This window comes from Arachis ipaensis, chromosome B5 (assembly GCF_059453495.1).
Source record: "Arachis ipaensis isolate K30076 ecotype BB chromosome B5, ASM5945349v1, whole genome shotgun sequence".
Classification (NCBI taxonomy): domain Eukaryota; kingdom Viridiplantae; phylum Streptophyta; class Magnoliopsida; order Fabales; family Fabaceae; genus Arachis; species Arachis ipaensis.
Window position 1 is genome coordinate 142,025,410 of NC_142440.1, and position 14,551 is coordinate 142,039,960.

The following is a 14,551-nucleotide window of genomic DNA, read 5'->3' on the forward strand; positions in this document are numbered from 1 at the left end:
TTTCAATCATCAAAGGTAAATGAGGACCATCTAACTTGAATTTCAAAATATAAAGGAGAAAGAATAATTAATTCGATTTCGCTAGAGAACTAACTAGGAGTGTAGCAAATTAGAGCCAATTAGTTGAAAAATAGGTTAATTACAGAAAAAATGCAAGCCAACCCCCCACTACCCAAAATTTTTGAATTTCAAAATTGAAAAAAAAAAAAGAAAATTGATTGAATTGGCTTACATTGTAGTTGGTTCCTAGACTTTTTCTAATTACAATCAATCCACCCCTCAAATATTTTGTACGGAAACATATATCCAGCGCAATAGCTTCCTCAATCTTTGTTGGTTGGTTCAAGTACCTGTACTATGGCACGTTGAAAATCTGCAAAGAAAAATGATCACCTATGATTTCAACAATAGCAAATTTTTCATATATTACAACAACAACTTAAAACAAAGAAAAAAGGAATATGATCATTATAAACTCATTGGCATCTAACACTCATACGATATAGCCAAATATTATTACAATTTATTTGAATGACTACATAGTTTTGGAAAGTCCAAGAGTGTTTTAGCAAATTAAAATGTCAGAATCTAAGAGGAAACTTTGAAATACTTGAGAGAAAAAAAAAAAAAAACTAGAATTCAGATAAACAAGCACATCAGGTTCTTATCTCTAATTCCGCATTTCTATTTATAAATGATAAGATGCAGTTATCAGATCCAAAGAAATATAGAATAACCGGAATGTGAAAAAAGTTAGATGGAGCTTCATATAAAGTGTATACATAGTTACATACTTTAAATATCAGAAAGCAAACAGTTTGTGTGTTTCATATATGTCAATCAATAGAAGTTCAATCAAAGCTTGGTTTTCGAAACCTACAGATATTGGACCTTGAATTTATTTTAAAAAAAAATCATTTACTCTATATGACAAGAAAACTAATGATCTTGTTTTGTCCAAGTTAATCGCATCTGTAGAATATGCCTCAGGCAAAGCTTTACATATGCAACTGCATGAACACAAAATGTGAATATGTTTGCAAACTAACTTTGGAGACGATCCAAAATACATTAGAAGGCTACATCAGCAAGTATGTTGCCGCATGGGTAAATGAAGAGATTCAAAGACAATAACAAGAGTGCAGGGAAGCTTAACAAGTGATTCACTTTTTAAAGGATTAAATCAAAATAAAGTTAGCTTAGGAATAAATTAACATTAATGCACAAATATAATAAAAAAGGAAATAACAATATATCCCTTGCAGTAGGCCTCTAGATATCTTTTTACCACAAAGTTTCTCTGCTTTATCATTGTCTTCCATTTTTGACAAGAATGCCAATGCTTCTTCAAACCATCCAATAAGCCTCTAGCAATCACCAAAGAAGTTTCTTTGCCATGTCATTCTCATCTTTTTCAAACAAAGCACGAATAACAGTTTCAAAAGTCACAATATTTGGTAAGCAATCATTGTCTTCCATTTCCGACAACAGGGCCAATGCTTCTTCAAACAAGCTCTCTTTGCAGAGCCCTTTGATCATAACAGTGTATGTTAGGGACTGAAATATGAAATTTGAAATATTAGGAACCAAATTACGACTTAGCCCAAACGTTGGAGACTAAAATAATACTTTATCCCCACACAATAAATAGTACATGAAGAACCTAATTTCATTATAATGCTAAGATTGATTCCTCAAAGTTTATAGCAGCATCAACCATATTCTATCTAGTTTGAGATCAATTCATTTTATGTTTATTAGTGCAGTCTGAAGAGTGATTTTTGTGAAAGCAGCTATTATTCACTTCCATTTAAAACTGATTTTGAAGCTTAAAATCCAATGGTGGGTTCAACTAGAAATCAAATAAGCTGAGAAAATATTAAATCAAGTGTCTCGCAATTATTTCAAAGGGAGAAACTGAAATCCAAGTATAAAGGAAAATTCTAGAGAACTTCAATATTGTCTTTGCCATGCTGCAACTTAACATGCTTGAGTGCACCTAGCAATCAGAAAGCATGGAACAAAGATGAAATCCATGTCAAGAATCCAAAATACTCAACAACCAATGCAAAATACTTAATCAGCACTTAAGCAGTAAGGCTATATAATAGTTCAACTTTTGATCCCAAAAGAAATTGTACTAACATTCAAAGATATTCTTCAAGAACAAATGCAATTTCAAACTGTACAACATTGTTTCACTTTTAATTCTTTATTCTAACCCCAGTCATCACTTCAGAGAAGATTTAGAAAAACCAAAGAAACAGGTGAAGAAACAATTGTACTTGGAATTAGAATCCCCAAATCTTTTATGACAGGAGTAGCTAATAACAGACAACAAAACTCCAAACCATGTTTTAATAATAAAACCTTTTCAACATGATTTTAAACAAGAATATAATAATCCCTATATGGGATTTTGCAACAAGAAATAATGAAATAATTCAACTAAGCATTAACTGCTGAGTAACATTATTATGAAAATGAACAAAGGTTTTAAGATACCATTAATTACAACTAAGTAACATTAATTATGAAAATCAACATAATGTACATATTTTCAACTGATTTCTAAGAATTACGGCTCAGTAACATCAATTATGAAAATGAACAAAGGTTTTAAGATAATTCACATTTGAACCATATTAGCCAAATTCCTAGAAATTCCTTCTTGCACAGCCTTTTTTTTTTTTGAAACATCAAGTGTAATCATATACTTAGTATACAGGTTTCTTCAGCTGTGATCAGACTTTGAAATATAATAAAATGTTGAAATTGTCAACAAAAAAAAAGTGGTACCATGCATTTAGTAGATGTATTTGTTTCAAAGATGGCAGTGAAAATCATATATCTACGTCATTAATCTTGCCACTGCATATCTTTCAGAAGAATTCTAGGAAGATTCAGTTAAATAAAGCACAGTTGCTCACCAGACCAATCATGAGCTCTTAATTACTATCAACAAATCTTAAGCACTAACCCACCAGTTACAACAGAAAATCTATTAATTTGAGTTGATTTATTTCTCCTCTTGCCTTTTCCATAAGCCTCTAGCAATCATTTCACGAAGATGTTTCAGAGCTTGATCATTTTCACCTTTTTCCAACAGAGCACGAATAGTTGTTTCATAAGTTACAGCATTCGGAGAGCAACCATGGTCTTCCATTTCAGACATTAAGGCCAATGCTTCATCAAGTAGGCCCTCTTTGCAGAGCCTGTTTATCATAACAGTGTATGTTCTCACGTCTAGATGATAGCCTTTAATGGAAAGATCTTGAAAAATCTCTTTTGCATTTTTAAGTCTTCCACTTTTGCACAGGCCATCTATAAGTATGGTGTATGTATATATATCTAGATCAATGCCACACTCTTTCATTTGATTGAATAACATAAGTGCCTTGTCATGTTGTTTGATATTGAACAAAGCATCCAGTAAAGAACTGTAAGTGACTATATCAGCAGGTTGACCTCGATCCTGCATCTTTTCAAGAAGCTCCAAGGCACAAGATATTCTCCTTGATTTTCCCAAGCCATCAACTAGAGTACTGTAAGTTACCATGTCAGGAACCAAGTTCTTGCGACGCATTTCTTCGAAGAGATTCAAGGCATCATCGATCATTTTACTCTTACAAAAGCCATTAATCATGATATTGTAACTCCGAACATTAGGAAACGCTCTACTCTCCCCCATTGTGTCGAATACATATTTTGCCTTATTTACCTGATTAACCAAACAATATCCGTCCATTAAGCTGTTATAAGTAACCACATTTGGTTTCACACCATGTTTTGTCATCACAGCCAACACATTCTTAGCATCTTTGATCTTTCCTTCCTTGCATAGTCCATCGATCAAAGTACTATAGGTATAAACATTAGGAGTAATGTTTTTAAGCATCATATGATTTAGTAAATCAACGGCTTCCTTATATTGACCCACAAGACACAATCCAAAAATGAGAGAACTGTATGTGGTAACATCGGGAGAAATTCCCTTAGCAAGCATTTCAGAAAATAAATGAAAAGCCTGACTTACAAGTGTATCCTTGCAGAGGCTATCAATAATTGCGCTGTACATGACGACATCAGGAGCAATGCCATACCGTGGGATCTTTCTCAACATTTGAATAGCAGCTGATGTGTGTCCGGACTTACAGAGGCCATTGATCAAGGTCCCATAAGTGACTTGATTAAAGTGAAATCCATGAGCCAGCAGTCTGTCATGAAAGCGCACAGCTTTTTCAACATTACCACAGAAACAGAGACCTTTCAGGATTGTTGTCAATGTTACCGTATTAGGTTGATAATCCATTCTGAAAATCTTGCCCAATACAGAGAAAGCAAGCGTCATATAAGCCATGCCGCAACAACAATTGATTAAGATGTTTAAAGTAAATAAGTCGGGAGCGATTCCTCTGGCTTGCAATTGCTGAAAAAGGGAAACGGCGGCGTGGAAATGCTTCGTCTTGGAAAGGGATCCCAAAATCTTGTTAAACTGGATGATGGGAGGAATACGACGCATAGAGAGCATGCGAGTGAAGTAATCAACAGCTTCATCAAGTGATTGGGGCTGAGAGTGAGAGTGTAGGGATGAAGTTGAAAGGAAGCAAAGACGGAGAGCAGAGTGCGGAACAGAATAAGGAGAGCGCTTTGGGATTTGAATAGCATACCTCAGTTTGATTGGTGAGGATGAGAACGATGACAACATGTTTGCAATCAAGATTCAAGAGGAATGTGCTGTATTGAAGAGTTCTCCTCTTCTTCGACCTTTGCACTATGTTTGGTACGAGAGAAAATGAGAAAGAAAAGGAATAGGAAAAAAAAAATTTTTGTTTCGATATCAAAAAAAAGAAAGAAAAATTTGCTTTGTTAATAGTTAAATTCGTTCTTTAAAGACCATTTATTCTTTAAATTAGTAAGACTTTTTTATTTATATGAGTCCTTAAAACATAAATCAAATTGATTTTTCCGTTAGTTAGTTAGACGATGACAGTCACGTTAAGTGCCATGATGATTGGTTGACGTGTCAGTAACACATAATATGTTACGTATCACTGGACATATAAAAAAGTTTTTTGTAATCAAAATAGTCCTTAAAAATATAGATATAAGTCATTTTCATTCTTAAAATTTTAAAAATTAATTAAATTAGTTTTTATATAAATTTCTTTTATTTTTTTCATTATAATATTAAATTTACAATATTTTTTTATAATACTAATTTTAATATTATCTTTTAGACTTTAATAAACAAAATACTCTTTATATAAAATAATAAAAATAATTAAATTATTATAAATTTATTTTATCGTTTTTATTTTAAAATTTTATATTTTTAAATTATAATTTTTTATAATAATTTTTTATTTAAACGAATTTATCAAATTATTATTGATTATATATTTAAAAATTTAATATTTTAAATCTCACTAAATAATATAATAATTCTTTTAAAATTTAAATCTTTTAAATTTTTTTAAATTATAATTTTTATTATTATTTAAAGTATATCACACAAAAATTTACACATAACACAAATTTATCAATATACACATAAATTTTTACACGTAACACACAAATTTTTTAGCTATAGTACACAAATTTTTGAAGCACAGTACACAAAGTTTTGTTGTACAGAATTTAAGTGTGTATATTCTTTTATTGAATTCTTTTACACATTTATTTTTTCTCTCTCTTTTTTTCATGGTATATAAACCAATCACTATTCATTGTAAGTCAATATTACATTCCGGTTCTATTTTCAAAACACACACATACACACAAAAAGATGCTCTCGACAAACTTATTGATATAGCACACAAATTTTTGCACATAAATATAGTACACAAATTTTCAAAATACCACACACAAATTTTTGCTACACCAAAATTTATGTATATATTCTTTTATTGAGTTCTGCTACACATTTATTTTTCTCTCTTTTTTTTTCATGGTGTGTAAACTGATTACCATTCATTGTAAGCCAATGTTATATTACAGGTTCTATTTTCAAAAAAAAAAAAAAAACACACACACACACACAAAAAGGTGTTGTTGACACTCTTTTTAAATATGTCATCATGACTCATCTCTTTTGTGTTCATGGAATGTTGTCTTTAGATGCAAGAGGTGCAAATCAACTTTAAATGCAATGGTTTTTGAAAAGTTCAGCAATCGCCTCGTCTTTCTTGCAGTTGTCCATAAACACTGTATCACATTACATGTGTAAATCAAACAAAGTGAAAAAACACACACTCCTTCATTTTCACAGCACACAAGTAATCGAAGCTAATAACTTGATCACACTAATTTGACATATATCATTAAACAAATTCTGATTTATCATAGCACATAAATATTTAAGCGTAGCACACATTTTTGTTCAACATAGCACAAATTTGCACATATGGCACAAAAACTAAAATCATAAAATAACACTAATTTTTCAAACAACTCAATTAAAGAAAACTAAGATCATCATAAATAACCATAATCAAGAAAATATATATATACACACACAATAGCACACAAATATCGAGTATAGAAAAATAACACAAGTAATCGAAGTTAATAGCTTGGTAACTCACACTAATTTGTCAGAAATCATTAAACAAATTTTGGTTTATTATCGCACACAAATATTTAAGCATAACATACATTTTTGTTCAGTATAGTATACAAATTCACATTTATAGCACATAAATATTGAGTATAGAAACAATATAAAAGGCATTCGTACATTTTCAATTTCACTCAATAAAAAAGATACATCAAATTCACAAAAAAAAAAGAAATTAAACAACAACAGCAAGACGTTGAAGAAGGAGCACAATAATAATAATAATAATAATAATAATAATAATAATAATAAGAACAACAACAATAATAACAAGACGTTGAAGAAGGAAGAAGAAGAAGATGATGATGATGATGACGACAATGGTGATAGCAGCAGCAATGATGACGGTGGTGGTGACAGTGGGCGACAACGGTAACAGCAGCAACATTGACGACGACGGTGGTGGTGGTGGCGGTAGCAGTGATGATGACGATGTTGGAGGAGGAGGAAGAGGAGAAGGAGGAGGGTGCGTGACTAAAGTTTAAATTTTAAGGAAAAGTATAAGTAGACAATGAAAATACTAAACAATGTGAACAATAGATATATCGGATGTTCATTTCACTAGGTGTACGGATGGTTATTCTAATATTAAGATTTACGTGGGTAATTTGGAAGTGGTGTGTTTTTATTTGATTGGTAGTTGTTCATGTTGTTCAAAAAAGTCATTCGTTACCTAACATAACCCAAATTTCAATAACTTGGTTAACTTGGTTAATGAAAACACTTTGACACTTAGCATTTTTGTATATTTATTTAGTGAAATCCAAAATATTAAAACTAGTTATATGCTAAAAGTTTTAATCTTTTAGATGTCACTAAATAAATATAGTAGTTATTTTAAAAAAAATTATATTAAAATAGTAAGATTCAATAAGTGATCTCACAAATCAATTTTTTAATTATTGAGTTATATCATATAAATTAAACAATAATAAAAATTATAATTTTAAAAATTTAAAAGATTTTTTAAATTTTAAAATAACTATCATATTATTTAGTGAAATTTAAAATATTAAAATTTTAAATATATAATCAATAATAATTTGATAAACTCTAAATAAAAAAATTTTACTATAAAAAAAATTAGAATTTGAAAATATAAATTTTTAAACTACAAATGACAAAATAATTTTATAATAATTTAATTATTTTTATTATTTTATGTAAAGAGAATTTTGTTTTTTAAGGTCTAAGAAATAATATTAAAATTAGTACTATCAAAAAAATTTTAAATTTAATATTATGAAAAAAATAAAAAAATTACATAAGGATTAACTTGATTAATTTTAAAATTTTAGGAATGAAAATGACTTACATCTAGATTTTCAGAAATTATTTTGATTATAAATAATTTTTTTACATGTCAAGTGACACGTGGCGTGCTAGGTGTCACTGACATGACACATCAACCAATCATCTTGTGACACGTGGCATTAACCTACTACCATCATGCCACATTGCACTTAACGTGACACATCATCATTTAACTAATGAGAATGATCAATTTGATTTACGTTTTATCTTTCAAGGACTAATATGACTAAAAAAATATTTTGAAGACTAATTTAAAGAATGGATGATCTTTGAGGGACGAATTTGGCTATTAACCTTATATATATACCTTGGGTGGATACACCCTAAACCCAATTCCGTTCTGCCTCGCTCGAACACTCGTCCCGAACAAAGCCCGTCCTGCTTCAGGTTGGGTTATTACTCATCCTGACCGGGTAGGGATGGATCGGGTACTCGCGAGTTTTGGTATTCCTGCCAAGTCTAACCATGTATTGATACTCTATTTATTAAGGGTCAACCGCTAGTTAATGGATTGCTATGTATGCAAGGCAAAATTCGAACCTCTTAATACTTGCTTAATTGGATAAGTGAGATGATTACTCAACAAACTCAAATTGATTAAGACAAATACTAATTATTTTTAATATTAAAAATTCTTAGAGTTTGATTTTAATGATAATTTTGTAAAATATTTATAATAATTATTATTATATATATTTTTATTTATTTTTTTTTAATAAAAATCTTTATATAATGTTATGTATTATTCCGTACAGAATATAAAAATATACACTAGTTAAATATAAAAATTTTATTTTTATATAATAGAATAGATGTGTAATAATAGTGAAAAAAATGTGATGCTAATTAGATTGGGAAGTATTTCATACTTAAATTAAAGGTAAAGTATATTTGTTGTCCCTAAAGTTTGATAAAAATAAGTTTTATTTTGTTTCAATTTTATCCCAAAAGTTTTTTATTTGCATCAAATATACCCCTAACGGCTAATTTTTCAAAAAATTTAAGATCAATTCAACAACAATTTCATAAGAACAAACCCTCAACACAAGCAAATCAAGTATAATTTTCATGTATTATTGTTAGATTGGTCTTAAAATTTTTGAAAATTTAGCCGTCGAGAGTATATTTGATGCAAATAAAAATTTTTTGGGAGAAAATTGAAACAAAATAAAACTTAAGAATATTTTTAAAACTTTTACTAAACTTTAGGGACAAAAAGTATACTTTACCCTAAATTAAAAGATCATGCGTTCAAGATTTAGACATTGCAATTTATATTTTTTTAGAAAAAAAATTATAAATAAAATTTATATTTTTTAGAGAAAAAATTTTAAATAATTCATGATACTTACTCTAAAAGATAACAAAGTTTTTAATAAAAAAAAAAAATCTCTTTTTAGTCATTTATCTATTTTTTGAGGTTGATTAGCTCTTTTATCAATTTTTTTGTTCTGAGTTAATAGAACATACCTAATATATGTTAAATGGTTGATTTGTCCATTAAATAATAATTAAAATTGATTGACTTCTTTATTGAAGGCCTCGATATCTTTTAGGGTTAATGGTCAAATTGTCAAGAAGTTGTTTAGAATTTTTTTATTTTTTGTTATTTTTTTATATACGTTGCCTAAATTTACTTGTAAAAAATTGAGAAATTTAGTAATTTTTAAATTTTTTTACTTACAAAAATTGAATGGAGAATACCTTTTTTTAATTTTTTCTTAGTTATTTAAAAAAGGCTTTTAAGATATTATATTATTAAGAATATGTTAAGTTTTAGGTGTACTCAATTTAAATTAACCATCATAAATTACATAAATTTATTATTATTAGAAGAAGTATATATTCTATTTTATAATAGATAATAAAAAAAGTAACATAATATTTTAGTTAAAATAAATACAACAAATAAGAATATTTATGTCAACTAATCATGTAAATATAACATCAAAGATTGAAACTTTAACATTTTAGAATAACTAATAACAAATAGATAAGACTGGTAATAATAATTAATAATGTCATTGTTATTAATATGTATCTCCTATATTCAATTTCTATAAATAGAAAACAAAATTAAAAATTATTAATATTTCTCAATTCTCGCACAACAAATTTAGCCAATGTATATAAAAAAATAACAAAAAGTAGGGAAAAAAAGTTTAAATAACTCTTTATATTTATCTTAAAAGACAACAAAGTCTTAACAAAAAAAATCTGTCAATCTTAACTAGCACTTAACGGATAAATTAACTAATTTATGTATCACATACTAACTCAAGAAAATGATTATTCACAAAAAAAAGCTAACTAATTTTTCAGAGTTAAAAACCAAGAGTTGAAAATGATATTTTTTTTCCTGAGAACCTTGTAATTTTTTAAAAAAATTGTTAACAATCTGGATAGATATCCACCCTATTTTTTAGAGATTATATATGATAAAAAATATTAAAATAAAATTATATACCAAATCTCTCTCATATTCTATTATATATATGTTAGAAGTATATATCCAAATTCTAAACAAATTCATGTTTCTCTATTTGAAAACATATTTCTGCTAAGAGTAAAGTATTGTTTTTATCGCCAATAAGTAATATCTCAAATGACACAGACTCCCCATACTCAATTAAGATGTTGCGGGTTCGAGTCTCCTATCTTTCCAAATTTTGTCAATAAGTAATAGCTCAAATGGCATAGTCTCCCATACTCAATTAAGAGGTTGCGGGTTCGAGTCTCCTATCTTTGGTAAAAAAAAAAAAAAGTATTGTTTTTATCCCCAACGTTTGGAGTAAGTCTTAAAGTTGTCTCTAACGTTTGAATCGTCCTATTTAAGTCCTTAACGTTTCAAAATTGACTCAATGTTGTCCTACCGTTAGGAATCTCTTAACGGAATTGACGGCGGGACAAAATTGAGACGATTTTAAAACATTAGGGACTTAAATAGGACAATTGGAGACAAAAACGATACATAAAAATAAATTTTAATTTTATCCTTCAATAATATCATTTTTTTACGGTACATAGTTATTTAATTATTTTTTAATCAAATATAAGTAAATTATACTTAATCACATTAATTTTATTCTAAATAAATTTATTTTTTTATAATTTTACTCTTAAAAATTTTCTCATTATAAAATTTTCTCAATAAAGAGCTGCCAAAACAGAAATCCACATAGCTTGGGAGAGCCCATGAGAAGGATGGTTAAAAATAAATATTGATGGAGCTGCTATATAGGAAACTCCGACAACGCAGGATGTGGGGGTTTAATCCGAAATCACCAGGGACGGTGAATTGCGGGATTTAAAGCAAATTTAGGCTAATGTCATTATTCATCTTGTAACATAATATGCGCATACAACTTTGTAAGATCAGTATGACAAAAAGAAGTGAATAAACTTAATTAAAATCAGATTGATCACATAATTGTTTTTTAACACAATATTTTAACTGTAATGAGATTCGAACTTAAAAGCTCGAGTATACCACCAAAATTTCTCATTTTATTGTAAAGTTTATAGGTTTATCATTTTTCTTAACATGATTATATGGGAACATGCAATTGATGATGAAGTCTTCCAACTTTTGTGAGCATTAACCTGTGCAAATGTTTCTTGCTACTTTTTGGGGTGCTTGGAGATTGCACAAGAGGCTGGTGTTTGATCAAAATCCTTTGACTTTGAAGTTTGAATCGCAGTTCCTTTATATACATGCTTTCAAACAGGTCCCTTTGACTGCTATTGACCATCTCCTTCTACTTGGCAGGATGGCTGCCCTTTGTCGACGAAACTGCTATGCGGGTGGTCCATGATTATCCCCCTGGCTGATGTGCAACCCTTCCTAGCTGGGGCTTGGGGAGAGAAATTGTTCTGCCTCTTCTTTCCTTTGTTCCATATATGCCAAATTGCCAATCAATAGTAGTTCAATCAAGCTTGGTTTTGTTACCCACGGATATTTATACCTTGAATTAAAAGCAAAATTTATTTACTCTATATAACAAGAAAATCAGTTACCTTCTTTGTCATGTTAATTGCTTTGGTACATTATGCCTCAGCCCTCAGGTATAACTGCATGAACACAGAAAAATGAGAAGATGTTTGCAAAATAACATTTTGAGATTTCATCTAAAGCTACATCAGCCAGTTTGTGCTGCATGGGAGTTTACTTTAAATGTGGGGGAAATGAAAAGATTGAAAGACAATAAGAGTGAAGGGAAGCTTCACAACTAACACGTGATTCCCTTTCAATGATGAAATCAGAACCATTTCAGCTTAGTGCTAAATTAACATCAATGCATTTATAAAATTACAAAGAAGAAAAAAGGAAATAATGATACATGCTCACAAGAAACGTATGACAACCATCTAGTCACTGAAAATGCCATAAAATAAGTAATGACAAAGAAAACGCTTAGGGTGGATAAAGCAGAATAAAGAGTAACAATCATGTCAAGATCCAAAAGCATTAATATGTAATGGATATATGATCCTGAAGAAGGTAACAAAACACAAGTTAAAAAGAAAGAGATACAAACAACATTTGTGATGTCTAACAAGAAGAATCTCATCTACTTTTATCCTTGCAACAGGCCTCTAGATATCATTTCACGAAGAAGTTTCTCTGCTTTATCATTTTCACCGTTTTCAAATAGAGCACGAATGATTGTTTCATAAGTCACAGCATCTGGTAAGCAACCATTGTCTTCCATTTTTGTCATGAGTGCCACTGCTTCGTGAAGCAGACCCTCTTTGCAAAGCCCATTGATCATAATGGTGTATGTCCGCACATTTGGACAATAGCCTTTAATGGAAAGATCTTGAAATATCTCTTTTGCATTTTGAAGTCTTCCACTTTTGCACAGGCCATCTATAAGTATGCTGTATGTATATATATCTGGATCAATGCCACTCTCTTTCATTTGCTCGAATAACATAAATGCTTTGTCAACTCGTTTGATATTGAACATCCCATCCAACAAGGAATTATAAGTGACTACATTAATGGGTTGACCTCTTTCATGCATCTCGACAAGAAGCTCCAAAGCACAAGAGATTCTCTTTGATTTGCTCAAGCCATCAATAAGAGTGTTGTAAGTTACCGTGTTTGGAACCAAGTACTTACGATGCATTTCTTCAAAGAGATTCAAGGCTTCATCGACCATTTTACTTTTGCACAAGCCATTAATCATGATACTGTAACTTCGAACATTAAGTGACACTCTGCTTTGGGCCATAGTGTTGAATACAAATTTTGCCTTATTTACCTCATTAACCAGACAATGCCCATCCATTAAGCTGTTATAAGTGACCACATTTGGTTTCACACCATGTTTTGTCATCAAGCCCAACACATTCTTAGCATCTTTGATCTTTCCTTCCTTGCATAGTCCATCGATCAAAGTATTATAAGTATAAACATCTGGAGTAATGTTTATGAGAATCATATCATTTAGCAAAAGAACGGCTTCCTTGAGTTGACCCGCAAGGCACAATCCATAAATTAGAGTGTTGTACGTGATAACATTGGGACAAATTCCCTTAGCAAGCATTTCAGAATATAAATGAAAAGCTTCACTTACAAGCGCAACCTTGCAGAGGCTATCAATAATTGCGCTGTACATTACGACATTAGGAACAATTCCATGCCGTGCGATCTTTCTCAACACATGAATAGCAGTTGATGTGTGTCCGGCCTTACAGAGCCCATTGATCAAGGTTCCATAAGTGACTTGGTCGAAGTGATATCCATAAGCCAGCACTGTGGCATGAAAGTGCAGTGCTTTTTCAACATTACCAGAGAGACAGAGGCCTTTCAGGATTGTTGTCAAGGTTACGGCATCAGGCTGAAAACCCATCCTGAAAATCTTGGCGAAAGCAGAGAAAGCAAGCGTCATACGACTCATGCCGCAACAACAATTGATTAACATGTTCAAAGTAAACAAGTTGGGAGCGATTCCCCTGGCTTGCAATTGCTGAAAAAGGGAAATGGCGGTGAGGAAATGGTTGGTCTTGGCAAGAGATCCCAAAATCTTGGTGAATTGGATGATGGACGGAGGGTGACGCATAGAGAGCATGCGAGTGAAGGAATCAACAGCTTCATCAAGTGATTGGGACCGAGAGGGAGAGTGTAGGGATGAAGTTGAAGGGAAGCAAAGAGGGAGAGCGGAGTGGGGAACAGAATTTGGGAATTGAAAAGCATATCTTAATTTGATTTGTGAGGATGAGAACAATGACAACATTCTTTTCTTGCAATAGGGAATGAATTGAAGAGTGCTTCCACCTGAGAGAGTGAGAGCGATATCAAGCTTATTTGATTTCTTTAATTTGCCAAAACTAAAGAATTAGTAAGTTTTAGGTTTAAAATACACCGTTAAACTAAATCCAATTTAATATTATATAATTTATCTAAATAAAAAAATATTACATGAATTTTTTTATTTTTTATTTTTTATGTAAACTGAATGATTAGATTTAGTTGTTTTATGTAAATCGAAATACACTATTTCAATTTATGCATACATGTACTATTTTAATTTAGTCCTAATATTATCCTTATATAATTCGAATAGTACTATTAGATTTATAAAGATAGGGCTAAATCTAATAAACCTAGTA

At 30.3% G+C, this 14,551-nt stretch overlaps 2 protein-coding genes across 10 annotated transcripts; both read right to left on the bottom strand.

Annotated features, from left to right (window-relative positions):
• On the bottom strand, nucleotides 1-4,818 carry LOC107644196 (uncharacterized). Of its 7 annotated transcripts, XR_015883791.1 has the most exons (4): nucleotides 2,931-4,818; nucleotides 1,250-1,557; nucleotides 923-1,010; nucleotides 1-373 (listed from the first exon to the last, which is right to left on the bottom strand). XR_015883791.1 is itself a non-coding variant. In XM_021102810.2 (2 exons), the coding sequence occupies exons 1-2, from the start codon at nucleotides 4,706-4,708 to the stop codon at nucleotides 1,505-1,507; spliced, it is 1,665 nt and encodes a 554-aa protein (XP_020958469.2). In that variant the 5' UTR covers nucleotides 4,709-4,818; the 3' UTR covers nucleotides 1,035-1,504. The 7 variants fall into 7 exon arrangements, 3 of the variants coding, with proteins under 3 accessions (XP_020958469.2, XP_020958468.2, XP_088345236.1); XR_015883792.1 differs by lacking the exon at nucleotides 923-1,010 and having other exon boundaries at nucleotides 1,289-1,557; nucleotides 3,097-4,818; XR_015883790.1 differs by lacking the exon at nucleotides 923-1,010 and having other exon boundaries at nucleotides 1,289-1,557.
• A 6,496-nt stretch (nucleotides 4,819-11,314) lies between these two features.
• LOC107644202 (uncharacterized) lies at nucleotides 11,315-14,243 on the bottom strand. 3 transcript variants are annotated; one of them, XM_088487714.1, is made up of 3 exons: nucleotides 12,576-14,243; nucleotides 11,951-12,004; nucleotides 11,315-11,820 (listed from the first exon to the last, which is right to left on the bottom strand). In XM_088487714.1, exons 1-2 carry the CDS (start codon nucleotides 14,173-14,175, stop codon nucleotides 11,988-11,990), a joined length of 1,617 nt encoding a protein of 538 aa, XP_088343840.1. In that variant the 5' UTR covers nucleotides 14,176-14,243; the 3' UTR covers nucleotides 11,315-11,820; nucleotides 11,951-11,987. The 3 variants fall into 3 exon arrangements, with proteins under 3 accessions (XP_088343840.1, XP_016203505.1, XP_020958473.1); XM_016348019.3 differs by having other exon boundaries at nucleotides 12,475-14,243; XM_021102814.2 differs by having other exon boundaries at nucleotides 12,472-14,243.
• Between the last annotated feature and the right edge of the window lie 308 nt (nucleotides 14,244-14,551).